The sequence below is a fragment of the Anser brachyrhynchus genome (genome assembly GCF_964034855.1).
Source record: "Anser brachyrhynchus genome assembly, chromosome: 1".
Classification (NCBI taxonomy): Eukaryota; Metazoa; Chordata; class Aves; order Anseriformes; family Anatidae; genus Anser; species Anser brachyrhynchus.
This window is the reverse complement of record NC_137694.1, coordinates 75361922-75388436: the sequence shown is the minus strand read 5'-3', so window position 1 is coordinate 75388436 and position 26515 is coordinate 75361922. Positions and strand designations below refer to the sequence as shown.

Genomic DNA, 26515 nt, shown 5'->3' with positions numbered 1-26515 from the left:
GGGGGGGGGGGGGGGGGAGCCCCAACGACTGCCGGTGCAGTTAGCGCCCCAACGGCCGGCTGCGCCGTGAAGTATGCGGGGCTGGGGCTGTAGCTCCTTGGAGATACCGTCGGTACTCCAGCCCTTGCCTGTCTTTTAGGGGTGTTATAGATGGAGTGTTTCAGGTTCCAGGCGACAGCTGTCGCGGTAACCTTGGCTCGTCCCTTCAGCTCTGCCCCGGCCGCTTTTAGGATTTCCCTCCCTTCTGCCCTTCTCCCTGCTCCGGCCCCAGTGCTGTCCCGGAGGGCGGCCCGCTCCGGGGATCGTTGGGAAGGGCTGCACAAGGCGGTCCTCAGCGCACTTTCCTCTTGGCCACGTTCCTTATGCAAGCCTGCGTATAATCAGCGCAGACGCCAAGTCTTCCTGTGCTCCTTCACGAAATGCGTGACTCATTAACTCAAGGAGTTTTAAGTTCACAGTGAATTTAGATTAGCCCAGAAGGACAAGGAGACCACAGCACGGGGGTAAATTTTACCTTCTGAAGAAAGGTCCTCAACAACTTCATTTGAATTAATTGCAGTTAACAATACTGGGAAATTTGGTCAGGGGTAAGCTTTCAAAGATTTACCATGATTTCCCCCCTTCCCAAGCTCTTTTTATTCTCTCTCCTATGTTGAAAGTTACGATTTTAGGTTTAAGGTGAGGAATCTCAACATTCAGATTCTTCTCTCATTTCTGGCCAGAGATGAATGCTTTTCCACACAGTCTCTCTCGTTAAACATATCAAGCTTCGAATAAACCAGCTCTCTTCGCACAAGCATACAAGTGATATATACAATCATAAATACCCCTCTTTCTGTATGGAGACGACTCAAGCTCCTGTTTTGCCTAAAGCACTGCCAAAGCTGGAATGCCTCCCTGCCAGAACAGTTAGACTTTCTTCAGCCTCAGCATCAGAGCAGTCATTCATCTATTCGTATTGTCAAATAATGCTCAAACTTGTTCAACGATTTAAGAGAACAGGAATTCAGAGCAAGTCAGTTCTTTCTCTGGCAGAACTAAGTTCACGGTGTGATAAAAGGCAATTCCACTTGTCAGAGGACAGAAGTTCAACCTGGAACTGGTGATAGACAGACAAAAAAAAAAAAGTGGTCTACAAAGAGTTGATTGAATACCACCTTGTACCCCAAAATGGTTTTGCTGTGCAAATCCAGTCCCAATCACATACATGCTGCCACCTGTGAAAATCAGGGCTCATGCTCTTATTTTAGGACAGTGTGGGGCCAATGACTAAATGGTCCAAGAGATGTATATTTGGACACTGATTCTGGCTACAAAAAGCCTTTCAAATATGAGGAAAACAGTTCCTTATTCTTAAAATCAACTGATTGTATGCATGGATGTTCCTAGGCCCCTGTACTGCTTAGATGTTTTATTTATACATTAATGTATATATATAGATATAGCAAACTTAGCCTCATGTAACAGCTCAAAGGCAATAGAGTTGTTTTAGGAGTCCTCTTCACATGGGATTTGCACTGGTTCTGCCTCCCTAGGGAATGGAGGATGAACAGAAGTGAATAATTTATACAACATTTTTGTACTAAAAACTGGATTCAGACTTTAGCACAACTAGAGAAATAACAATTTGTTTGAATAATATTCACCACAAGACAATTTACGTGAACATTTTAATTTAATAGTTGTAGGTTCCTTGAGGCACCACTTTAGGGAACATTACTTCCAAGCAGCTGAATATTCTCTTCTGGGTACAAGACATAAAAGTTATAGAAAGGTATAAAGTTTCCTATACTTCTTACACCTTTAGATGAAAAATGGCTTAGACACTTCTGGAAGCAAGTACGACAGTAACAACAAGCAGAATTTTAAAATGCATTTTTAATTGAAAAATTTTTTACCCCCTTTCCAAGTGTATGATTTGAAACAACTACAAAACAACATTATTACAGTTGTCCTAGCCTACATTTTGCATCAATGCTATTGATCTTCCTGTAAATTACCTATGTGAAAGCAGAATTTGTCTGCACATGCTGCTGCTTAATTTGACTTCATTACTTATGAACTGTTATGTCAACTGTATGAAGTTCAACAAGGCCAAGTGCCGGGTCCTGCACCTGGGGCGCAACAACCCCAAGCAGAGCTACAGGCTGGGAGATGAGTGGCTGGAAAGCTGCCTGGCAGAGAAGGACCTGGGAGTATTGGTTGATAGTCGGCTGAATATGAGCCAGCAGTGTGCCCAGGTGGCCAAGAAGGCCAACAGCATCCTGGCCTGTATAAGAAGCAGTGTGGCCAGCAGGTCTAGGGAAGTGATTGTGCCCCTGTACTCGGCTCTGGTGAGGCCGCACCTCGAGTACTGTGTTCAGTTTTGGGCCCCTTGCTACAGGAAGGACATGGACGTGCTCGAGCGAGTCCAGAGAAGGGCGACCAAGCTGGTGAGGGGTCTGGAGAACAAGTCTTACGAGGAGCGGCTGAGGGAGCTGGGCTTGTTCAGCCTGGAAAAGAGGAGGCTCAGGGGCGACCTTATCGCTCTCTAGAGTTACCTTAAAGGAGGCTGTAAAGAGGTGGGGGTTGGTCTGTTCTCCTACGTGCCTGGTGACAGGACGAGGGGGAATGGGCGAAAGTTGCAACAGGGGAGTTTTAGGTTGGATGTTAGGAAGTACTTCTTTACCGAAAGGGTTATTAAGCATTGGAACGGGCTGCCCAGGGAGGTGGTAGAGTCACCATCACTGGAGGTATTTAAAAGACGTTTAGATGTAGAGCTTAGCGATATGGTTTAGTGGAGTACTTAGTGTTAGGTCGAAGGTTGGACTCGATGATCTTGAGGTCTCTTCCAACCTAGAAATCTGTGATACTGTGATACTTATGGTAATACAGTTTAATGCATGTAGATATACAGGCTTGAGGTCACATGCACCACATACAAACATACATGCACTGAAAAAACTGCTTGGGGAAATATACCTCAGTGGTTGGTAAACTACTATTTTTTCAATTTATAAAATTGAAATTATCTTTATGAATATTCAAGCATTACATTTTTCTTGTACTGAATTAAAAGAGATTAGTGGTCTAATTATATCTACCACCAGTCATGCAACCTGCCAGCATGATGACACTTATGATGCCATAAATAACTTAGAGCTATCATGAATCACACTTTAAAATGACATTGTTCATCTTGATTTTAGCATTTTGAGATTTATTTTTTTTTTTTTTGTAAATATTAAAATTCAGTTGTTCTCTGGGCATTTTCAGTTCTACTTAAAATGTGACATCCTGGGAAAGATTATCTCAATCTTTTTTCTTAGAAGAAAGGCTAACAGTTTATATAGGCCCATTGATGGGCATTTCATTTTGACTGTAAGGGACAAGTCAAGAAGTTTCTAGAAAAAAAAATCCTCCCTCATTTTAGGCAAATATCCTACGGTTGTTTTTATTTTTAACGCAATCTATTTTTAAACATGCTTCTTGTGTCCTTTGCTGTCCTCAGAAATTTCATGTGTCCTTTTAAGTACCAACATTTTATCTTGGCTTCACTCAGTGCAAATTTTGTTGCTATTTCTTGGCTCTTGCAGTAGCATTTTATCATTCTCTTCTGAATACTTATCTCTAGATAAAAAAATCCTAAGTGTTACATATTTAGTTGTAAACCTAAGTTTAAACCCTAAACAACATTTTGACTACAAATGCACTACGATTAGTGATTACATATGCTAATCAATGACATGGAAATTCAGAATGTTTAATTCCACTCACATCAGTTAATTTTACTATTTAACTGGCCAGCTTTCAAATAATTTTTTTCCAGAATACACTTTCATTTGAAATAGTCTTTATGTCCTTATTTTTCAAATTAATGTTATTAATCAGTGTTTTGTAGTGTCCTTACTTCTCTATTGCACAACAATTGTCTATCTCAGATGTGAATGGTATGCTTTTAAGTAGGTACAAAATTTGAGAATAATTAAAGCATAGAGGACTGTCTGCCAATGGTAAGGATATCTTTATGTCATCAAAACAATTGGAAACGTTCTGGCTATGGACTGCTTCAAGTATGGCAAGTTTCTTGAAGCTTGCCTAAGCTTTGATGGCAAATTAAAAATTAAAAAAAATTTTTTGGAAGTCCAGCTCAAACAACTTCCTACTCCTCCATAAAGACAATGTCTTTGCAAGATACCCATTTATGTTCCTATTTCCTCTAAATAATCAAATGTTTTAGCAAAATTATGACTAGTCAGCTTTTCTTAGCTATACACACTTGTTTTCTGCAAAGAATCCAGGAATAAAGATTTTGTTTGTTGTTGTTAAGGAGCCCTTCAGGTTAAGGTTAGAATGGCTAGCTAAGGACAGGGGTGTTATGTTACATTGCAACACGCACCCACCAGATGCGATGGAGTTCTTCCTACTGAACTGAAGGATTGAGTGAGTAATTTTAATAAAGCAGACACAAAATGTGAGTTACCTCCTGGTTATAGTTCCACATATGTAAAATGAACAATAACTATTTTGGAAACAGCCTTATTTTATAACAACAGAATAAAGCTCCTTCCTTTTCAACAGAAAAACGTGCTCTGCCTGACATGTTCTCCTGCTGAAGTGCAGCACTATATCTCTTCTGTGAAATGTCTATTGTTTTGCTAAGTTTAGAGCAGGAAGTGAATCAGGGGATGGGGACATTTTAGGCAGAAGTTCTATTGTAAAGCCAACAGCAACAAAGTAGCTTTAGGGATAATACTGTTTCTTCTATTCTAATTAGGTTCCTAAAGCCATATAAAGAAGCTATTCTGTGGGAATCTTATTAATGACTTTCATGTCAAAGAATTAATAGGGAGAAAGGTTAGTGCCCAGGAAGCAAGCCCCTCTATTCAACTCTAGCAATAAGCTTCTTCTACACTGATGTCATTATAACAATTCCTGTAGCTGTTTAGTGCTCGTCTATTTAATTCTTTGTACAATACTGTCGTTATGCCAGTGATCACTTGAGCATATGAAGAGCAAGACTGAGAAGCACATTTATTTTAGCTCTTCCTGGCAAGTTATTACATTAGGCAAAGTCATAACTTTTGAGGACTTCTATTTCTAATTTTTTTTGCTCCCATGAAATCCCAAGCAGTTTCTTTATCTTACAGTCAGATGCACTTAGAGGAAGATTGGCCTAGGGCCAAGGCTAGTTACTCAGATCCATGACCTTGTCTACTAGCAGTCACTCAGATTTAAGCCCATTTAAGCTCTCTCAATCAGAGGTCAAACAGCCTTTAATCTTTTGGAGAATTAGGCTCCAGCAAAAAGAGCCACCTTACCTCTGAATGAGAGCATCCACACAAGGTTGAACATCTTGTCATACACGTTAACATCACACCTTTAATTACCCTCAACTCCTACAGTATAAACACATGCCAGAATGGTTTAAACATCTCACTAATCACCTCAGCTCCAACTGATAGTGGAGCATGCCCCAGGCTGTTATCAGTTTACCCACCACATTGTACCATTATTTGTGTCCTACTACAATAGCAGATTTAGCTAAGGAACGCTGGAGTGAAAGTTTAAAATTTTAACCCTGGACATGAAATAAGTTTTCGTTTCCAGCCCTTCCTCCTCCTCACCAGCTTTTCACCTGTACATGGCCTTGAAAGGTAAAAACAAACATCTCACAGACTGATGTTCACATACTGCCCTCCTCCCCCAGAACTATTAGCTAGGGCTGCTTTTGTTTCCTTCTCCCCTCCGCCCCATTGCAGAGCCTGCAGACAAGTCATTTCATGCACAGAGAAAACTTTTTCAGCTACCACGGGCCACGGCCCTTTCCTTAGTCAAATTCAGGCAAAGCATTGTATTTTTCAACGGGGGTTCCCAGTTTTGATTTTCACAAGAACATTTCATGTATCTATATCAGGCTTCAAGTTCTTCATAGAAAAGGAAGACTTCCTGCTTGCTTACAGTTATTTTTTGCTTGTTACTGATAAAGGCAATCTGAATCACCTAGGATTTCATGTCATTTCACTTTCATTCCATAAAACTCTCTTTGTATAGCTATTTTTTGTATGCATTAGAAGTGATAACATAGCTAAGCCTTCAAACTTCAACCTCTGCAAAAAGCTTATTGGAAAAGGAAACGAGGAGAAAGTCTGATATACCTGATCACTAGTCCATTGTTTTTAAAAAGAAAGTGGAGTGAGATCAGGAAGAGAGGGTCACCATAACTAACTGCAGTCTCTGATTTCTTGCTCTTTAAAGAGCACTGTATTATTGAATCCATGTTTGTGTCAGCAAGATAAGTTATTAATAATACACTTATGGGAGAGGTTAAGTTTAATTTGCATGCACTTAAGTGGCCTGCCACATAGAAAGGTGAAAAGCACTTAGCCTGCTCTGGCAAGCAGAAATGGAGTATCGCTGCACTAGTGGTATCCAGATTAGAGTGTATTATGGTTGCATGGATACTTGCAACTTCAAGACTCCTTTGTCTCTCTCTCCGTAATCCTCCACTATCCAAAAAAAAAAAGGGGGGGGGGGAGGAGATGATCAGAGCTGCGCATCCATACATATATGAATAACAGCCAAACAGCTGGTAGAAATGCAAGTGGAAAACAAGAGCCACTGACAGACTCAACTAGTTTATTTATATACTACAATGTTAGAAGGCTGAAATACCTATTTTTAACTTTTGCTCTATATATTTTGGTAGCTAATTATCACAGATTTTGATACAAGAGCTACTAGAAATAGCTTATCATATTCAACAATATTTTTGTTATAGTACATACAAAATATACAAAAATATCCAGATATTCTACTTACATGCATAAATACATGAAGAGACTCTGGTGCAAATAGAGATATATAGCCAGTCTCAAGCACTGAGATTTATTACAGTATGTAATTGTTCTGTCTGATTTTCCAAAGATACATTATCTTGCAATAAAAGTGAACAGCTAGTCAAATAATGCATCAATTTACCATATTAAATATTTCCTTTGTACATGAAACTTTTACCGTTAAAGAGATATCAGCTCAAAACATTCTAAGGGAAAACAAAAACAAAATGATCAAAAAACCCTCAGCATATAAAGATTTACTTTTCAAGTTCTTAAGACTGTTTGTAAATCATTGACTCCATGCACTACTATTTTCTCTCATTACTTTTTTTTTCCTTACTAGCAAGAAGCCATCAACCATCATTCTGGCAATACTTATCCTCACCACTACCACCCGTTCACAGAATCCGTATCTCATTTATTACATAGATGTAGAGATAGGCTACTATTGAAAATAAATTATATTCAGAGCAACAAGTATCTTCTTTCAGAACATATTTTGAGTTGTCATCTTTATAAAGAAACCTTTTAATCATTGCTGAGAGTGTATTGGTTTCTTCAAAGTCTGAATATATATGCTTCTAAAAGTTCAGAATTCGTTGTTTTTCAGAGAACTACTATAAGCACATGCACAAATATCCTTGCATGAAATTAGTTTTTTATATATATGCATACATTTTTTATATATATATATATGCACATGCATGTGTATAATTATTATTATTGGCAAGTCAGCACATGTATAGTACAGTTCCTGGTTTTAGAGTATATTTCATTTCTTTTCAAAAGCTGTATTGTCCTCCTTTAATACTTCCCACATACAACATACCAAAATAGAGAAATTGGTTAATGATAATCGCCTTTTTGTTCATGATGTTGTCCTACCACCAGTGTGGTTGGGTTTTTTAATCATTATTTCCAGGTGGTCAATATAGGCTTTCCCGAATCTCTTGCACGACCTCCTTTTGTTCCAGTGGATTGCCCAGAACGACTTCGCAAGTCACGATCAGGACCATCACTTTGCGCCATCTCTTCATCATATCTAAAAATAAGACAATCTGTTCAGTACCTTGTCCCACTATTCACTACACAAACAACAAGTCTTCCATATTCTGTTTTGCTTAATATTTAGCACTGGCATTTAACACAAGCTGTTTTATGCACATGTTTACATGCACATAGTTTGCGATACAGCTATTATTCAAGGAAATTTACCACCACATGATTTTAAAATACAGATCAACCAAAACATCTTCAGCTACTTTTTGTAAGCAACAAATTGTTTGGCAGCTTTAGTTAAACTCCTGAGTTTGTGAAATTTCACAAGCGTGAAATGTTCTTCTGTATTTCTCCTCAATATTGCTACTGCAGACCTGTGGTTGAGCAACAACATCTGATTGCTGGCCATTTAATGAAGTCTTAAGTTATTGCTTCAAACAGAGGGATGCTAACTGCAATTTCAGAAAACTCCAATGTTGCATCAGTGAGCAAGTAGGGAAAGAATGAGCTGAACAAACTGTGTTTAAATTAAATGCATTTGATGACATGTATTTTGTAACACTTAACCACAGTGACAAGTAGTTCTTTAAATATCTAACCACATTATAGTCTCAGATAACTTCAGTATACACTTACCTTTCAGTTGTTATGGAAATTTTAAGCAGGAATTGGCTATGGACGTATAATTATCAAAAGATAATACTACAATATTTTGTAGATCAGTCGTAGAACAGGCATAATATATGTTCAGTTACATTGTTGTATAGGTATTTGTAGCTACCACATATAAAACATTAACTGAAATTTAAATCGTAATTCAGCTGACACTTACATATATAACTGATTTTACTAACATATCAAAAGAGTGTAAAACTGGTATGAACTATTGGATCAACTGTGTACATACCACATTCCTGACATCCTAAACAATTGTAATATAAATAGACTTGAGAACCTATGTGAACATTCTTTTAATAAACATGAGAAATTGTCATCAACATGGTATTCAAGTGTTCCTCTGCATCCTAGATAAATTCTTCAGACACTCCAACATAAAGATGTCCATCTCCTTGATTTCTCCCTTTGTAATACAGATTGGGGAATTTTAAAAATACCTGGCAATACATTATTATTATTACATCCATGAATGACAAGAATTAAGTGGCATCATTTCTATGAACTGAGAGGTAATAGCTATTTGATACAAATTTTATCTATTTAACTACAATCTGTATGTTACACTCAAGAAAATTAAACTCTACGTATGTAGAAGACAAACGCTCTCTTGCTTCTATCCCTCAAATTCAGCTTCTGGAAGCTCACTACACCCAGCGGTTTATTAGACAATTTAAGTTCCCTCTGGAGATAAAGGATGTACTCCCACCTCCAAAGCTGCTAATGCAGCCCTAAAAAATGAAGTGCTATCTTTCTGTCCATTTTTCCCATATGAATGAATTAAGTTTACTTTTTTTAATGTGCAGTGTAGACCACAGAGATAAAGTGGAGCAACTGAAAAACATTTGCATTTATATAGAACATTGATAAAACTTACAAGACTTCATAATTGCCAAGAACCTCTTTTGGTGGAGATTTATTCCATTTACAGTCTGGAATTTCCCCATTTGGCACAGCAATGTTAAGTGTGTCATTAATAAGATTGTACTTCAAGATGCGATCATTAGCCGTACTGGAAGTAAGAGAAGGGGAAGCATTAACCTACAAAAAAAAAAGGCAGCATCAATTTTTTGAGTAGTACAGTTCTCTAAACAGCACTTGTGATGACTACACATACTATTTGGGAAATGAAGAATCAGCGTCTCTAAGCACATCTTTCTGTTCCTCAGATGTTGAATGGAATCCCCCGTTGGGCTTTTTTTTTTTTTTAACTTAAAAAAAAAAACAACACTACGTGTCTGCAGTGCCAGAAGGCCTTGAAGATTTTTCCTGAGACTAAGTTCACCAGGTTTCAGAAAAACAGATTTTTGTTTAGTTTTCTAAGCTTCCATGGATACCAAAACCATAAATTTCAGTGCCTGGTTCACTCCAACAGTTGCTACATACAGGAATCTGTAGGCTTATTCTAGTTAAACAGCTTTTATTTATGTTCTTAATCCAAGTTCTCCCCTGTTAAATTGTGAGCTGGAGAAACACATATGCTCCCTCTCTATTCAGAGCACTAAATTGGATTTTTTTTTTTTTTTTTTAGCTAAGGCTAAAAGTGGGGTTAATTTTAACATATCTCTTGTGTTCCACATTTATTACAAAGAAGTGGTATCAGAACAACAAACAGCTTTGCTCTTTCAGTAGAATTAAGGAAGAGGGCTAGATAAAATTTTTGTTGAACACACAGATCCAAAGTTAATACACTAAAGAGAAATTTATGTGAAAAAAGAAGCTTTCCAAATATCCCAATTATCCTGTATATGCCTCCCCTTTCTTTCCTCCTAACCTGCAACATTAATGACATGACAGCGCTCAAGACTTGGTAAGCTCAATGTTATGCTGCATCGGGCCAATGTCAATTTTCCAGCTACTGATACATTAACTAAGAGGGCTGCTAATATTCAGACTGCCTCTGAAGTCTAATTGTGTGGATGCTCCGGATTTGGAAGACAAAACAGAAAGCCACAAACACACAAAAAAAACAAACAGAAAAAAAGCACACAGTAGCTTGGTCATCACATGGTCTATTTTACTTTCTGACATTTTGCCTAATCCACTTACCTAAAGAACAGAAAGACAAAGCTTAAAAAGAGAAAACCAAGTAGATTCCTCTGTAGTCTTCTACTCTGTGATATAAAATTAGTAAGAAGTTATTTCCATATTTTGTGTAACTTTACCTCAATTAGCCATGGTTTAAGCTTGTCATCAATGATAATGTCATATCCATAGCATTCAAAGCAGTGTTTATCATTATTCATTACAGGCTAAAAAAAAAGACAAAAATGTATTAAGAACAACCAATTTGTAAGTAACCTGATTATGCACTTGATTTGCTATAAGTGACAGGACTGGATTACAAATCTTCTACAACATAAGCTAATGTAACTCTAACATAAGCTACTAATAAGTTCAGGATTCTCCCCACACTCAACTCCAAAGTACACATTTCAATATTAATGATTGCATTAATGCCAAGGACTGTTACATTAGTTTTCCATCATGCTTCCAGCTTTAAAATAAGCGTTCTCCCATTTTTCAAAAGCAGTAAGAATATCTAAAACCTAAATATATCTGGAGAAATTGGGAAGTTTTCAAGTTTACTTAACATAGCTTCACATAAACATAAATTCTTTAAACTTCAGAGATGGAAGACTTATTCAAAGACATTTCTTTTACTGCAGAAAAGTAAGGTCAAACAATTACCAGATATTTTTAAAAACTATTATTAGCTCAAGCCATCTACGATCTTGAAAGCTAAGAGAGACAAAGGATCATGTTGTACATAGATACACATCCTCCACTCAATTTTCCAGCATCTGCAAAGGATTTTCAGTATGCACGCCAAGACTTTTATACAAATCTCATCAGATCTTTTAAAGAAACCTTTGTAACAGGTTAGAAACATGATTTCCTCTCCTACATTAATAATGAAAGCTTTTCATTTCTTCAGAGAATGAAAGAGGGGTAAGAGGAAAGAGCATCTCTTATTACATCTGTCATTCTCAGACACAAAGAAGTACTGAAGCTGACCAAAACATTTCATCCTCTATATTCTAAACACTTTTCTTCTCCTAAGGTTCTGCAAACATTTAGATCAAATACCTTTTCTTCTCACATCTGTTTTCAAATATGATTGGATAGCAGACGCTGAGGTGAGCCCCACTTCCCCACCTCCCACTGATTCTAGCTTCATGACCTTGTCCCTCTTTCTTGTGCTGATTCTGGCATTCATCTGATCCTTCAGTGAGGTCATTCAGCTTATAACACTGGCAGAATACCAACCCATCAATAAAATAGTAATTTTTCAGTTGGACAAGTGAGATGATTCAACTCCCAATGGTGCCAGGACCAGCCCAAAAAAGATGATGAGACCATGCACTTGAGAACAGGACAGCCCTTCTTGGCAGCAATAAGCTCTTCAGTTACCCCAGTTGCCCCATGGAGCAGTACCTGCTCTCTAATGTAATCATGGACTATTACCCAAACACTCAAAGGTCACTCAAGCAGAGGACTATCATATTTAAATCAAAAAAAGTAAGTGTATAACAGTTCATGATAACTATGTGACTAGTATATAGAAGAGCTGAAAGTAAGTTACGTAAGTCTGCTAAACTAATATCCTTACATTTTGATTGATAAATTGTCCTCCACAGCTATTTTTTCTTTGACATATTTGTTATTGCTGAAATGACATCATGAGCCTTGGCAGAGCTTAATACTATTCACAAGGGCACTATCAAGTCATATTAAATAGTTCAGAGAGACCTGAAGGAGAGAGATTCATTCAGCTCTTCAATATGCACACACAGCTCGCCCACCCACCCAAGATTCAAATTCACCCAGCTCAAACAAATCAACAGATCACAGAATTGCAGGAATCAGCATCAACACTGTCACTCAAATAGCAGGAAACAGATTTCAAGGATTTTTTGGTGGCAAGCTCACTTGCATGGTTATGAAAAGTCTACACTAGCAGCATTCCCAGAACAGTACTCACCGCAACGGCTTTCAGGGACTGCACAATTATCCAGTGAATTTCATCAAATAATTTGTTCGTCACTTCCTTTCCACGGGTGCTTTCTAGATACAGGCGTAAGTTACTCACTGTCCACTTGCCTCCATGGATATGATTGTAATCATCCTGAAGAGTTGCACGGTTAATTTAGTCTAAGATTTTGAAGTTGTTCAGCAGTTTTGTTTCATCCACACAAAAAGTCCACTTATACTTGCATACAAAGGTTGTTTTAAAAACAAACTCAAATTGCTTTTACTCTATTTTACAGCTTTATGCAGACTTCATCTTTAAACTGCCCTCTACATAAACAACCATTTTTATTATAGCCATATGTTTACATCGCACTTCACAAATCAAGTAATAAAGCTGGACTTAAAAGAAAAAAAGTACTTCAACAGTTTAATAGCAAAATCTAAGTTTCGACTGGGAAATCTAAGTTTTGAAGTGTGACAAGAGAAGACTGAACCTTTTTCCTCCTCTGGAGAAGTAGTTAATAATAGCTAAATTTCACTAAAGTTAGCAGTTCTAAAATGTAGCACTTATCTGGGTTTACTCATTTAAAATATGACTTGTCTGTTTCCTCAAAAGACAAGCATGGTATATTCTTAATGGTACTACTGACAACAGCTGCATTAATGAAGACAGTGAAATAACACCTGAATTACTCTCAAACAATTTTTCAGGTAATTCAGTACTTTGCTATAGAAAACACATTAAGTGCTGCTGAAATAGAACAAGGGAAAAAAGGAGGTTGCTATATTTTTGTCTTTTCAGAGGCTATCAATGTCCTGCAAGATATTCTCGCTAAACGGAAGGACCAAAGCAAACTGATGGTGTTCTTACTGATGGAAAGATATTTTCAGTCCTCAAATAGCTCTCAGGACAAGGACTTTATCCCTTTTTAAAGATTTTCCTCTGAGCGTTTATAAGAACAATTGTATGCCTGCTAAATTATAAAACACTGAATGCCTAGAGTAGAAAAAAGTTCTTATAGGAATGAAACCTTTCATCTTGTAAAAAAAGGTCAGAGAAACCTCTATCTATTTTTAGTTTTTTGTTTGTTTGGTTGGTGTTTTGTTTTGTTTTCCTCCTCTCCTCTACAGCTTCCCCCATAGTAAATTTGAAAGACTATACAAATAAAGATCTGAAACATGGTTCTCAGGACTTGCATGGAAAAAATGTCTTAAGACCACAGATTCCAGAAAGGGGACAGAGATCAAAGTTTCAACCCACTTTGCATTTCAGAATAAATACTCAAATCAAAATAGAATCATTGAATGGTTTGGATCAGAAAATAGATTGCAACTGTATAGAGCTTTGCACTGTCACAACTATTTAATTAAAAATATCAGAACAAAGCAGAATATTGCAGGCTACATGGACGATTGCTAACAGAAAATTGAATAGAAGAATTACTGTTGGTTTTTTTTGCATTACATATGCAGTGAATAATGATTTAGAATTATATTTTCTGGCACAAATACTACAATGTGTATACTTAATTACCCTCCTTCCCTTTACATTACTTTTTCTCTCTCCCTGATATTGAATTATAAGCTTTTCAATTTAGTGATATTTTCCCATGAGCTTGTAGGATACAAATAAAGTAAAACTCCAGGGTTCACGTAGGGTTTAGAGTAGAGATGAAAAGCTAGAAACTAAGAGCCTTTCCAGACCTCATCATAATTTTGATAAATCACTTGACAGTTCAAATTAGGTGGTTCTTCTAAAATTGTACAGCTTAGTTGCCTCTGAAGTTGCAGACATGTTTAAAACAGAAGGAAAGATGGGACAGACAGTGGCTAAACTTTTCTCACCTCTTTCTGGAAGACTCAACAGGTATTAATGGTTCAACATTTCTAAAAAAAATAAATCTTTCAAATGCTCCAGTAATGACTGTACATTTTTATGCTGATACTTCTATACCCATTTCTGTTGTCCTTTCTTCTTTCAAGATGACCTCACTACTTATTTTCACTTCTACTTTTATTTGGGAGAAATACTGAAGTTCTTGGGAGAAATACTTTAGTTGGTGTAGATGAAAGGGTGCATAATAATGGGATAGGCAACATATCCCATGCCTCATCTCTTCTCTGTTACTGGCAACAGCACCATGATTTATGCTCTTACATTGTACGGGAACTGTTTTACCGCAACTCAGTGTGCCCTGTCAGATCATAAGATCTCTGAAGCACTTCACAAATCAGCATCTGAGCAAGAAAACGTTTGCAGTGCTAAAAGTGTTACATTTTGACACTTACTCTAGCTAATAATTACCACCATAGGTGACATTTACAATTCACACCTTTGTTACAGGAATATCCGGATAAAAACAGTTCTGTTATGCTGCTATAACAGTTACAAGCTATAGCTATATGTAGGTTATAGCTATAACTCCTAACAGTTCTGCTATAACTTACAAAGCAGTAAGACACAAGGCACATTTTTCTTGTGCATGAGCGTGCATATACATATATGTACATATTTTCAATGCTCTTAAAAAAATAAACCCCACAAAATTGGGAAGTAAAACAATGGAGTTTTAATCCCTGCTACAGAGGCACGTTTTACAAATCACAGACATCTGCTAAAAATGCAGAAGGGACAGCCATTATCAAGTGAATTCCCTGAAGGAACAAGTTTTGGGCAGTGATACTGCATGTCCACCCGTTTGTTTCACCCCTAACCCACTAGCCTTTCCTTTCACTGGTGAATTTTAGCCTATTTTGACAGAGGGAAATGCTGTCAAAGCTATCAGGCTTCCACATATTTTATGAGCATCAATGGCAAATTACAGGACGGAACTGTTCTTCAGGCAGAACTCCATCATTGTGCATTCAAGAGGAAGCCACCAGCTGGCCAGGCAGCAAACAGTTATCACTAAACTCACAACTGCATGTTCCCTTTTTCACCAAAGAAAGCTGTGGGGGGGGAGGAGGGGGACGACACCACGACGACGACACATAGGAAGAAGGTGGAAGGCACTGTGGTAAATAAGTGCTGAAAACTGGAAAGCTGAATTAACTGGATAGGTGAGAAAGAGGGAAGGGGAGATCAGGAAGGAGATATTCAAGTGCCATTATAAAATACAAATCCACAGGAACCAGGCTTCATTAATTCCACTGCTCATAGACTGAATTGCTAAGTGAGCATATTAGCATTTAAATGACAGGAGACTTGGAAAGAAATTGCTTTCAACTACTGCAAGTCAACACTGAAGATATCACAGTCTATTACAGAGCTTGCAACTCATTACCTTGCATATATTTTATCTACAGTCTTTTAAAATTTATTTATTTAAAGATCAAGTAAGTAATTTAATTGCAAGCTGATGAAAAAATGACAAAAAGCCTTTTTATTCCAAACTTTTGCGACAATTCAAGAAAACCAGTCTTCCTATGAAAAAGCACCTAAGAACACAGTACACTTACCCCATGTTTCTGAATGGCAACGTTTGTAAGATGTACAAACATGTTATCCAATTCACTTGTACTTGGTGTATATTTTACTGTGCAAAACCGGCAAAATCCAAGTTTATACCTTAAATGCAAAAAGTCATTAAAGTTTAAACCCCAGTAGGAAGTAAGTAAAAGATCATCTCAGGACACCATGTACATGTTAAACTTCTTTGTGCAACAATGGCAACGTTATTTTGACTACATTAAACATTAATATACAAACACATACGATCTTACATGTAACATCTCAGAGGGCGATAGGTAGATACTAAAACATACAGACGAAGGTCAAATTTCTTTCCTCCAATTAGTAATGGATTGTTGATATATAGAGAAATCACATAAGCTTCTTTGGAAGACTGAGATACAAACCTGTAAGACATCAGTAAGGTTTCAGAATGTGACAACTGTAAACGTTATAACAGGATAGATCTTTTTCTTCTTTAGAAGCAGCCTGTGATTTTGAATTGACTGAAATCTTGTATCTTATTGGCAATGCAATGTTTTAAGTTATACTGGTTAATAAAACATGCTTGGCATCCATCATTACGTACCAAAGAAAAAAAAGTTAATACAAAACACATGGCTGAGATTTCCAATTAAATTCAGTTTTGAAGTTAACAGAGTAGCTAACTGAGCCACTCAGAATGCAGTTCTACAAACCAGCCTTTTCCTTTGAGAGCATTTACAGCTAATCAGAGTTCAGAAAAGCAAAGAGTACATATTACATTACCTTTGTTAGTCAAAGCCTTGTATTCCTAGAATGTTTGTATTTATGCATAGCTTGCAATTGCAAAGCTAGCTTTCAAACTGTGACATTCTTCAGATTCCAAGGTAAATAGAAAAAAAATACTCAAGGGAGGTTTAGCCAGTCAATTTATAACCGAAAAAAATAGCATTAGTTGTGTGATCAAAACTTTTATTAGTCAGAGGAAAACACAGATTGCTAAACTGTTAGATCCATTTGGAAGTAGGTCACCAATGTAAGGTGTATTACTTTGTGCTCCAAACAGATCACGTCTTTATTTCCCAAAAGCACATTCCTCCTTTGTATTAGTTTAAGAAGTGAATTGATACATATTAAATACAAACTGCTCAGCGAAAGATTTTTTTCCTCACTTCCTGTTATTTAACACTATGGAGCAGAGCAATTTGTTTTTGCAAGTTATTCATCCAACACTAAAAGCATTTTTTATAGAGAATAGTTATTCAAACAGTTTTTTATACCTCCTCGCACCAAAATAAATCTTACTAAGACTTGTTTGAAGGAGGAAGCCAGATAATTGAGATGAAATGCAAAACTATATAATGACAAAGCAATAGTAATGAAATACTTTTCCCTGTGCATCGGACAACTAGCATGTTCATGTGGTTCACCTGATTATACAAAGTACAACAAAGGGTTTAGTCTTTAAAGCACTTACGAAGATGTTTTGCTATCTCGAGACCATTTTTTAATTTGAGAGAGTTTATTGATTAGAAATATTCCTTTTCCTTGAGCTTTACCACAAGGTTTCATAATCCAAGTGCTGGAGGGATTTTTTCTGAATTCTTCAACAAAGAGATTATAATCGGCAGGAAGCATAAAAGTAACAGGAACAAAATCTGAGTTAAGAGAAAAAAAAAAGGTTCACGATTAAGGACGCTGTATCTAAGAAGACTATTCATGAATATAGGGTAAAAAATAATTTCTTGGTTCTCAATTTTTCCAATCTGGCATGATCCACCTTCAATAAAACTCATGTTGCTTTTTAATCTCATTTAGTTCATAGTTTTTACTTAAAGAATTGCTAAATATTGCATGCTGCTAATTTCAGATTAGCAGACTTTAATTCATATGGATTATTTTTCTTCTGTTTAAATGATGTGCAATTAGAGTATTAGACACCATTCCAACTTAACTTATATTAGCAAAATTTCTCGATTTCATATGCTAGCTTTTATCATTCTTCAAATCTCTGTATATGCAAAAATCCTAATGTTGATGTTTCCTCTTTGGATGTGGTATTTTTTGTTTCTGTGTAACTTCCATTAGTCATTCTTTGCTCCCATACCCAGTATTACCATGCTCGCGGAAATCTAAAGAAAAATATTTCTTGCTTTTCGCTATCAGATTATTCTCAGTTTCATCCATAAAGCAATGCTTCTTTCTTACACAGATGAACAGTGCTTTTTTTCCACTTGCCCCAGATGTAAATCAGTTCAATGTCTCCATCTCTATTTCACTCCAATGCTTTCCGACCTCTGTAACAACTTTGCTCTCCTTACTCCCAACTTACTCCTACTCCTACTTTGTTTGTTTGTTTTGAAGGGGTAGTGGCTTTTTTCCTTTGGTTGGTTGTGGTTTTATTTGTTTTTTTGCAGGGGGGTGCGATGGTGGTGGATTTTTTGTTTGTTTTTGCTTGTTCTTACTTGTTTTTAAACTTCATTTTCTAGCAGTCATTACCAGTTCTCCAACTTCCCCTAAATTTCTCCTCTGAAGAGTTTATCCATTCAATTCTGTCTGGAACCTTTCTACAAAAGATTATTTTAGTTTTTGCTCCAGTATAGGATTTCCAGATAATGTTTATGTTTTTTCACTTTTGATTTAAAGAAACTCCAGCCCTTTCTGATATGAAGTTTTAGGGCCCTTCAGTTCCACCACTGATCTTATAGCAAAATACCTTAATGCCACAATACTTCCCTCTTTAAAATAGGGATAGATACATATGCAAATCTATTTCTGTATATCCTTACATTTAGGAATAATAATTTCATGATTCTTCCTTATGCTTATAAATAATCATTTCATGATCATTTCCATTCAGCCCATGTTGCTTCAGCTAATGCTGCACTGGTAAGTTCAGTCTTCATTAAGAACCTTACTGCTTACCAAACCAAGCCTAAACACAACTTTCACACATAGTAACTGGATTTGTTCTCTTCCCTGAACAGTGCTATGTACTAGTAAGAACACAGTGGAGGAAACACCCAGTGTGACAGAAACAGAAATGTTCAATCTTTTAGTCCTGTCTTGTGTCTAATTTCAGCAAAGTTCTTGAATAGGTTACATGACCTCTACTTCTCTCGATTTGTGAAATATTAGCCCTTATCCTTCAAAACAAGGTTTGTGAAAAGCTTTGAAAATACAGAATTTCATATTAAATGTTTGCAACTACTGTTTTTAATCACTTTCCCTACTCTTGTGTTTCCTTATGCTCTAATGGCAGGTTTGTGGGAAGGGAAAAGGAGGAAAAGACAGGGAAAGAAGGCTGTTATGTTTGCAGAACAGAGTAATTTTAGGATAGAGTACACTTTATTCTATTTAACTGACTGTTAGTGACAGAGCATCTGCAGATAGTCATTTTAGCGTTGGAACACTTCAGAAATTCAGAAAATTGAGCTGTGCTGCAACTAGATTACTTTTACGTGATGATCCAAACACATCAATTTTAGGTCTCCAAAAGCAACCTGGTAAAAATAGGCAGCTTTGGTTGCACATACTTCTTGCAAGCAGCAGTTTTTCTTACTGAATTCATTGCACAAAACTAGCAACTTGTAAATTAGAATAATTTGTACATTAACGTGCTGTTCTGTTACTGTTTCAAGTTACAATGCCAACAGGTCACTGACCACACAGAAAACAAGATTAAAGCTGATAAGAACCACATACCCAAATAAATATATTTTCCATTTTCATCCTTTTCTGCAAGAGGACTTCCTTCTTTCTCAAGTTCTCTCCTATATCGCTTGATATTTTTTACCATCAAATCCTTTCTGGTCAGCTCATAGTGGTTGGGGAAATGATTGACAATTTGGTCATCAGAAAGACGGTAACCAGTTTCCACACTGAAAACATTTCTGATCGTTTGTACGCTCATCCTGAAGGCAAAGACAGATACCAAATTACTTTTCTCAAGAAACACAACCCAGGAGGACAAAGTTGTAACAGTGTTACCTTTACTTCATCTTCTCCCTCTCACTGTTTTCTCCCCCTTTCACACTTCTCTTTCATTGCTCTATGTAGTAAAATACTTTGCTGCAGTGACAATACAACATACTGAACCCCTGTTAGCAAGACCAAATGAAATCCTGCCAGAGGTTGTCTCAGTCCGTCTGCTACTCAAATTTGGGCAGATGGTGAGGCAAGTAAAATGACAGCTTGGACCTAGTGGACTCTGGCTTGTTGATGACAGACAGGTCAAATCCCAGCAGGGCCTACAAATGACTGATATGCACCCAAATACTACAGAGGCATCTTTCTAAATCTATTGGTTTGCTCTCTGGAAGCTCAGGTTTCCTCTTAAAAAAAAAAAAGCCACAAAAACAACCTCATACTGACCACCTTGCTATCTGAATTCCAAAGTACTTCAAGTACATGAACAGTGAATCACAGATCTTGCTAAAAACATCCATAAATGCCAGAGCAGAGAGCTGCGGTGACCAAGTCATCAAATCAGTTATCTACTTCATTTTTCACAAAAGATAAGAGCAGAGCCACAAATACAAAGTTTTTTTTTTCTTTTGTACTAAAGGTGTCACACTGGAAATTTAAGATTATTTCCTGAATGCATCAATCTGCTGTTATCATTTCAGGAAGAAAACAAAACAAGTAACAACAGTTTGCATGAGTGTCCTGTTCCCCTACTCCTCCCTCCAGCTGCATTCCAAAAGCACAAGCTGATTACTACATTCCTACTCATTTAAATAAGTGGTTAGCAAAAGGTACATTCAGCAGTATAAAGTGCCATTCTGTCATATTTGAAAGGGACGATATAAATGGCTTGGCTTACCTGAAGAGGTACTGTTTCTACCATTTAATAAATTACTGCATCATAGCACAGCACTGCAGTCTTGTATTAGACAAACTCCATTACCTTGATTTAATTTCATATTCACCTTTCAGCATTGAAATGTTGAAAAATTAGTTTGCATATAACTTTTTACTATGAGGAGAAGTCGAGTGCAGTTCTCAAGGCCTTTACTACAAGAGCTTGCACTCTGGTAACAGGGCAAACCTCTGCTACACTGATAAAAGAATGTTGTATCATATATTAGAACCATGTACTCCTTGATCATTTTGCTTACATCAGGTTGTCAAAAAAATTTAGGTAAAGGTCCATTCAAAAATTCCAACTGGGCCACAAAAACCCTCCTACAGTAGAGTATACAGTAAGCAGACTTTTTTCCCAAGAAATTTGAATAAAATCAGATATCACATTTCAAAACAAAACAAAAAGACACCCCACTGGCTACAGCCTTTGCCCTGGTGTTTTTACAAATGGTATCCTCAGAAGCGATTGTCATCTTACTAGGTTAGTGGCTTTCCAATGCCTGACAAAACCTTTATGAAACTGGAAAGACATACAAGGTCATTAGCATGGGAAAGGATCCATGCGGATAGGACCTCCTGTCTCGAGGAAACCTAATGACTTTAGCAGGCCTACACAGCTAGAGGAGAAATCTACTAATACAAATCTCAACAAAGGATCAGCAATAGCATAAGAAATTACAGGAGCAATGAAACAATGTTATGCTCTTAGGAACACTTCAGTAAGTTAATGTGTGCATCTTTTATTTTTAAATATGCATTTTGTTATATTACTAATGGTATTAACAGAAGACATTAAAACACTTCACAAATTTAGAAATTGCTATTTTAACGTACTTACCAATAAAAATTCCAGTCTTCATTTTCTGCCACCTGAATCCAGCCTCTTTTTTCAAAGTTGTTTATTAATACAGATTTTTCTATGTCAGTTACCCACTTTACTTTTCCTGCCATTATCCCACAGCAGGATCAACCTGTTAGCAAAGAACAGTGTAAAGGTGTGAAATGGATAACAAAAGGAGAGAAAAAAAAAACAGGACAGTCAAAGGGGAAGAGAAGTGGCACCTAGAGAGCGCTTTAACTTCAGAAAGATGGGAGAAGTAAATCAATGTTAAAAAACAATGAAAAGAATGTCCTAAGTTCAGACTGAGAGCCCACATTTGTCAACTGGACAACTACAAACCAGAACAAGTCTAGTTACAAGGATTTTCCATGCTCTCCAACCAATTCACTTTTTATGAATGGGTGCATAGCTCACATCTCTCCTTAAACACACTAACGACAGAAATCACTATCATATGTTTACTGGGTGCTGTTTATGGAAAAAAAAAAAAAGCATAGAGCACAGACTGTTTATTACTTCTAACCAAGACTTATATGCAATTACATTTTTAATTTTGTTTTGAAGCGAGACAGTTCACATGGATCACTTCACTCACCAACTGCAAACTAAATAGAAGTCTCCAAAAAAAAAACCCTTACACTCTCAAGGAACAGTATGCTGTAATGTAAGGAGAAGAACCAAAGTAACATTACTAACTTTTTATTGTCTTCGCTGTATTTCATGTAGCTGTGATTTTGCCTTCTGCTCTAGCTGCTGGGGCACAATAAGCTGGTATCAATAAACCCTTGAAAGCAGACTTTCCCAGACCTAAGGTTATTAAAACAGTTCTCACAAGCTGCATTTCAACTCATGACGTCTAGGTGTCACTTTCTATACTAGATCTCTCTCACTTGTCCACATCGGCCTTTCCCCTCCCTTAGGATCTCAAGACCTGTTGGAAGGGACCTCAAGAGGTCCCCAGTGCAGACTCCTGCTCCAAGAAGGGTTAGGCATAAGGTCTGACCAGGCTGCTCTCAGCTTTATCCAAGCACATTTGGAAAACCTCCAAAGACAAAAGCAGCACAGCAGCTCTAGGCATCCTGTCTCACCACTCAACTGCCCTCATGGGGAAAAGATTTTTCCAGATTCAGCCTGAACCTCCCTTGTTTCAGCTTGTGCTTGTTGTTTCCCATCTTCCCGCCCTTCAGCACCCCAAACAGCTTGGCTATGCCTTCTGGAAAACCTCCTTACAGGTACAGGAAGGTTGCAATTACATGACCACAAAAGTCACCTCTTCTCCAGGCCAAAGGAACACAGTTCTCCCATCTCCTCAACAAAGGACAAGCACTTCAGCCCCCGTGGCAATCCTCTACTGAACTTGCTTGTTTATACGCATCTGCCTTATGCTGGGGGCTCAAGTTATTTTTGTCCATCCTCATATATATATATAGTACTACAGCCTTGCCCTTTCTCTTTGAAAAAAATAAAAAAATAAAAAAAGCCAGGTCTAAAAGATGTAAATAAATGTATAACAAATGCACTGAAGGTGTGAGGACAAGCCAAACATCCACAATTTCTACTTCTCCAAAGGACAAGCTGAAGCTTTTCTGACAGCACTATCATGAGAAAATGATAATACTAATGTCAGGGGAAGACAGCTCTCATAAGCAATTTCAATTGTTGTGTACATTCCACAAATGAGTTTTAAAATTGCAGCCTAGTGAATTTTCATAGCTATCTTACCCAGAAATCCACTACAGAAGAGTACTGATTCAGCAGAAAATCTGAGCCCAAGGCACATTCTTTGGCACGTGCCTCTCCCAAGAACAAAAGCTGCCATGCAAGGAAGGGTGATAGAGCAGAGGTATGCATGCACATAACACCATCTACTGCTCCCTCCACTTATAATTTTCCACCGAAAAAATCAAACTCAAAAATGCAGTAATTACACGAGTAGAGATGAGTAATCAAGGTAATCGAGATGATTTTTGCAACTAAAACAACCCAATAGGTCTTCAGCTACCACAACTGGATGCGGAGACGCGTTCCGCTTCAGTCTCCCTCCACCTAAGAGCCTTAGCTCACGATGCAGCGCTCCCACTTTTTCTTTCCTAGTCTATTTAAATTGACATATTCCACAAGGCAGATGTTTACTATTAGGCTTTGGTTTTGAAGCATTTTAGGCCCACTTATTTTTCATTCACATTGGTAAAACAAGCTGAAATCAAGCCTAAATAAACAGATGGAAAAGAGCACATGCAGACTTGCAGCCTTCTTTGTGTGCTTATACAACACATAGTTCTACAAGGTGATGACTTTTCGCTGGGCCTTTTAGACACTACCAAAACAAAAATAAATGAAGCAAAAGGGTTCATTTACTTGAGCTGAAGTACATCTGAATCACAGTCAGTGACTCACTAGTACCACACACCATCTTGTTGTGGTTTTAAAAGCTCAGGAATTAGTCAGCATGGGATAGAATCCTCCTTTCAAAAGGAAATGCGTTAAATGCTACAAAAGCCTTAATTAAGCACACTGTAAAAATGTGAACGAGCCTTAAAACCTGCATGCCACGTCTCTAAGCCACCCCATTAGATCTACCCTCCAGGAGCGGGCGCACAAGGAGACCCTGGGCTAGGCACCCGCCTCACGGGAAGGGCCACGACAGCTCGATATATCGCGATAGCGCCGGCGGGAAGGAAGCTGGACGCCTCCCCCAGTGGCGGCAGCCCCCGGGCCGTGCGGGATAGGGCGGGCTGGGGCAGGAGATGGGGCGCACAGCGCTACCCCGCTCTCACCTGCAGCAGAGAGCAGCCCCTCAATCGCCGCGGCCACGTCCGCGCCCACCACCATTGACCCGCCCCACCCCTTCCGGCGTCGTTCCCTAAGAAACAGGACGCGCGGCGGCAGGACTTCCGGGGGGCCATGGCCGCACTGGTGGGGGGTGCAGTTGCTAGGGAGACGCGCCGAGGCCCCGCCCCCGCGAGCGCCCGGCGCCGCGCAGCGTAAAGGAGCGGACGCCATTTTGTCGGCCCAGCGCAGCGCGGCCTTCGTGGGCTTCAAGGAGGGGGAGGGTCTGCCCCCGCATCGCCTCACAGCGGGGTCCCGGAGCCCGCTCAGCGCTTGCCCCATTCATCCGTGGTTTTGGGAGCTACCATAAAGTCCTTGGGGTTGTAGTTGCCCTGTCTTCTGTTCAGGGAAAAGGTCCTTGATAGACATCTGATTACCAAGTAGATGGCGATTTGCAGAGTCGTTGCCTGACAAAACGTGCCTAGGAATTCCCGGAATGCCTAGAGAGCTTTCACCGGTGCAAAAGCTCAAGTCTCTGTGATTTAACGTATCACATGTTGATCACCATACAGCTATAGGATTTTTTTTTCTGTTGTTGCTATTCTGAAGGAGTGTGTGAATGTTTCCCTGAAATGACCAAAAACTGTACTTCACAGTTAAAACTGTGTGAGAGAAATAATACCTAAAAATTTACAGCATTAGTGGAGAAGCCTGATTTACGCATACACAACTCCTTCCAAGATGAGAGATGATGTTAAGACACTTGACATACATCAGAGTTACTGTGGTTGATACGATCAATACAGAACAATAGGGTGTTTCATAATGGACTGAAGATTGAAGGGTCTCTGAGGGAAAAATAAAGGTGAAATAAATTATTCATTCTACAAGACGCTATTTATTAAAAAATAGATCCATCAGGTAGTAGTTGAAGTAAGCAGTTTGCAATGTGTTGACATAAAACAAACAACTGATACAAATCTATATTCCCTGAGAGCCCTAGTTCCCCAAATAATCTGAGTATAATAAATATGCTTTATGATTTACCATATCATCCTATGGTGATAGACCCAGTTGCAAGGTTGCAACTACAAAAATCAGTTAAACCTAATAATTAACATAACAGGAACAAACTGTTAGGTATTCCCTAGTTTAACTACATAAACAGCTACAAAAGACCACATATCTTCCTTCAGTCATACACAATGGAAGTTTCCTGACATCACAACACCTCTGGTAACGGGCCAGAGCATGGAACAGCCTCAACAGCTGCCTTTTAACCCAAAAGGTGTATCTTCTGGGACAACTGCTAGTAAGAAAGTAAACCTGGACCTTTTGCTTTACTATCAATGCTTTTTTGTCCCAGCATCCATCATGCCTCAGGGAAAAGCTGAAAAAGTACTGCTTTTTAAATTCATTAAATAATTCATTAAGGACAGAAACAGTTGTTGTTTTGTTTTGTTTCATTTTATGGGAGAGTCTTTCAGCTTAACTCAGCAGTCCTTAATCAAAGTTACAGTTTCATGGAATAAAGATCTGTTGTTTTGCTGTCTCTGAAAATTACATCAACAGCATTACATCACAGCTGAGAGCTAATAATAGATGCTCTAGTTTTTAATATTAATGCATCTCTATTTTGTAACATTCTTGTTCCAACAAGGGAAGTTGGTGAGAATTTGAAAACAGCTTAATAATGCTTACTATTATTGTATCAGGAAATGCTGCGCAGCATCAGCGTGCTATCTTTGTGGCAGAGATCACTCCTACAATGACATTTGTGTGTTTTATTTTAAGCATGAGTCAACTCATGCAAGAGTACCTTCATGTTCAAAATTAAGCCTGGGTGTGTGAAGGGAACCATTACTGATTTGAAAATGAATACAAAACTGAAATAAAAAATTGAAAGTAAATAAAGAATTGAAATGTCAAAAATACCAAAAGGGACAAAGTCTTGGCAAGAAGTGATATTACCGAGGTTAATTTCCCTTTTATTATATTGTACTTTCGAGGCAATTCTCATCCAGCATATTGCATGCATAAGTGTACACACAGTCCTCGCAACACAGTCCTCGGCATGAGTTTGAAGATAAGGACTGTCATGTTCATTTCACAGATGGGTAACCCTGATGTGTGGAGCTT

The 26515-nt window shown here is 38.0% G+C and overlaps 1 protein-coding gene across 3 annotated transcripts; it reads right to left on the bottom strand.

Annotated features, from left to right (window-relative positions):
- Positions 1–6598: 6598 nt before the first annotated feature.
- Positions 6599–24535, bottom strand: TTLL1 (TTL family tubulin polyglutamylase complex subunit L1). 3 transcript variants are annotated; one of them, XM_080576709.1, is made up of 10 exons: positions 24385–24535; positions 21605–21737; positions 19606–19814; positions 17378–17558; positions 16191–16325; positions 15927–16035; positions 12478–12621; positions 10658–10744; positions 9370–9533; positions 6599–7860 (listed from the first exon to the last, which is right to left on the bottom strand). In XM_080576709.1, the coding sequence occupies exons 2-10, from the start codon at positions 21715–21717 to the stop codon at positions 7731–7733; spliced, it is 1272 nt and encodes a 423-aa protein (XP_080432835.1). In that variant the 5' UTR covers positions 21718–21737; positions 24385–24535; the 3' UTR covers positions 6599–7730. The 3 variants fall into 3 exon arrangements, with proteins under 3 accessions (XP_080432835.1, XP_080432837.1, XP_080432836.1); XM_080576711.1 differs by lacking the exon at positions 24385–24535 and adding an exon at positions 24233–24257; XM_080576710.1 differs by lacking the exon at positions 24385–24535 and adding an exon at positions 22304–23255.
- Positions 24536–26515: the final 1980 nt, after the last annotated feature.

Excerpts from the sequence above, each read along its gene's own strand:
- TTLL1 (XM_080576709.1), bottom strand. The coding sequence starts at position 21,717 with ATGGCAGGAAAAGTAAAGTGGGTAACTGACATAGAAAAATCTGTATTA. Across the intron at positions 16,326-17,377 it reads CGAGATAGCAAAACATCTTC|GTTTGTATCTCAGTCTTCCA; the intron begins GTAAGTGCTTTA and ends GATGTCTTACAG. Across the intron at positions 9,534-10,657 it reads TTAAACCATGGCTAATTGAG|GTTAATGCTTCCCCTTCTCT; the intron begins GTAAAGTTACAC and ends TTTTTTTTGTAG.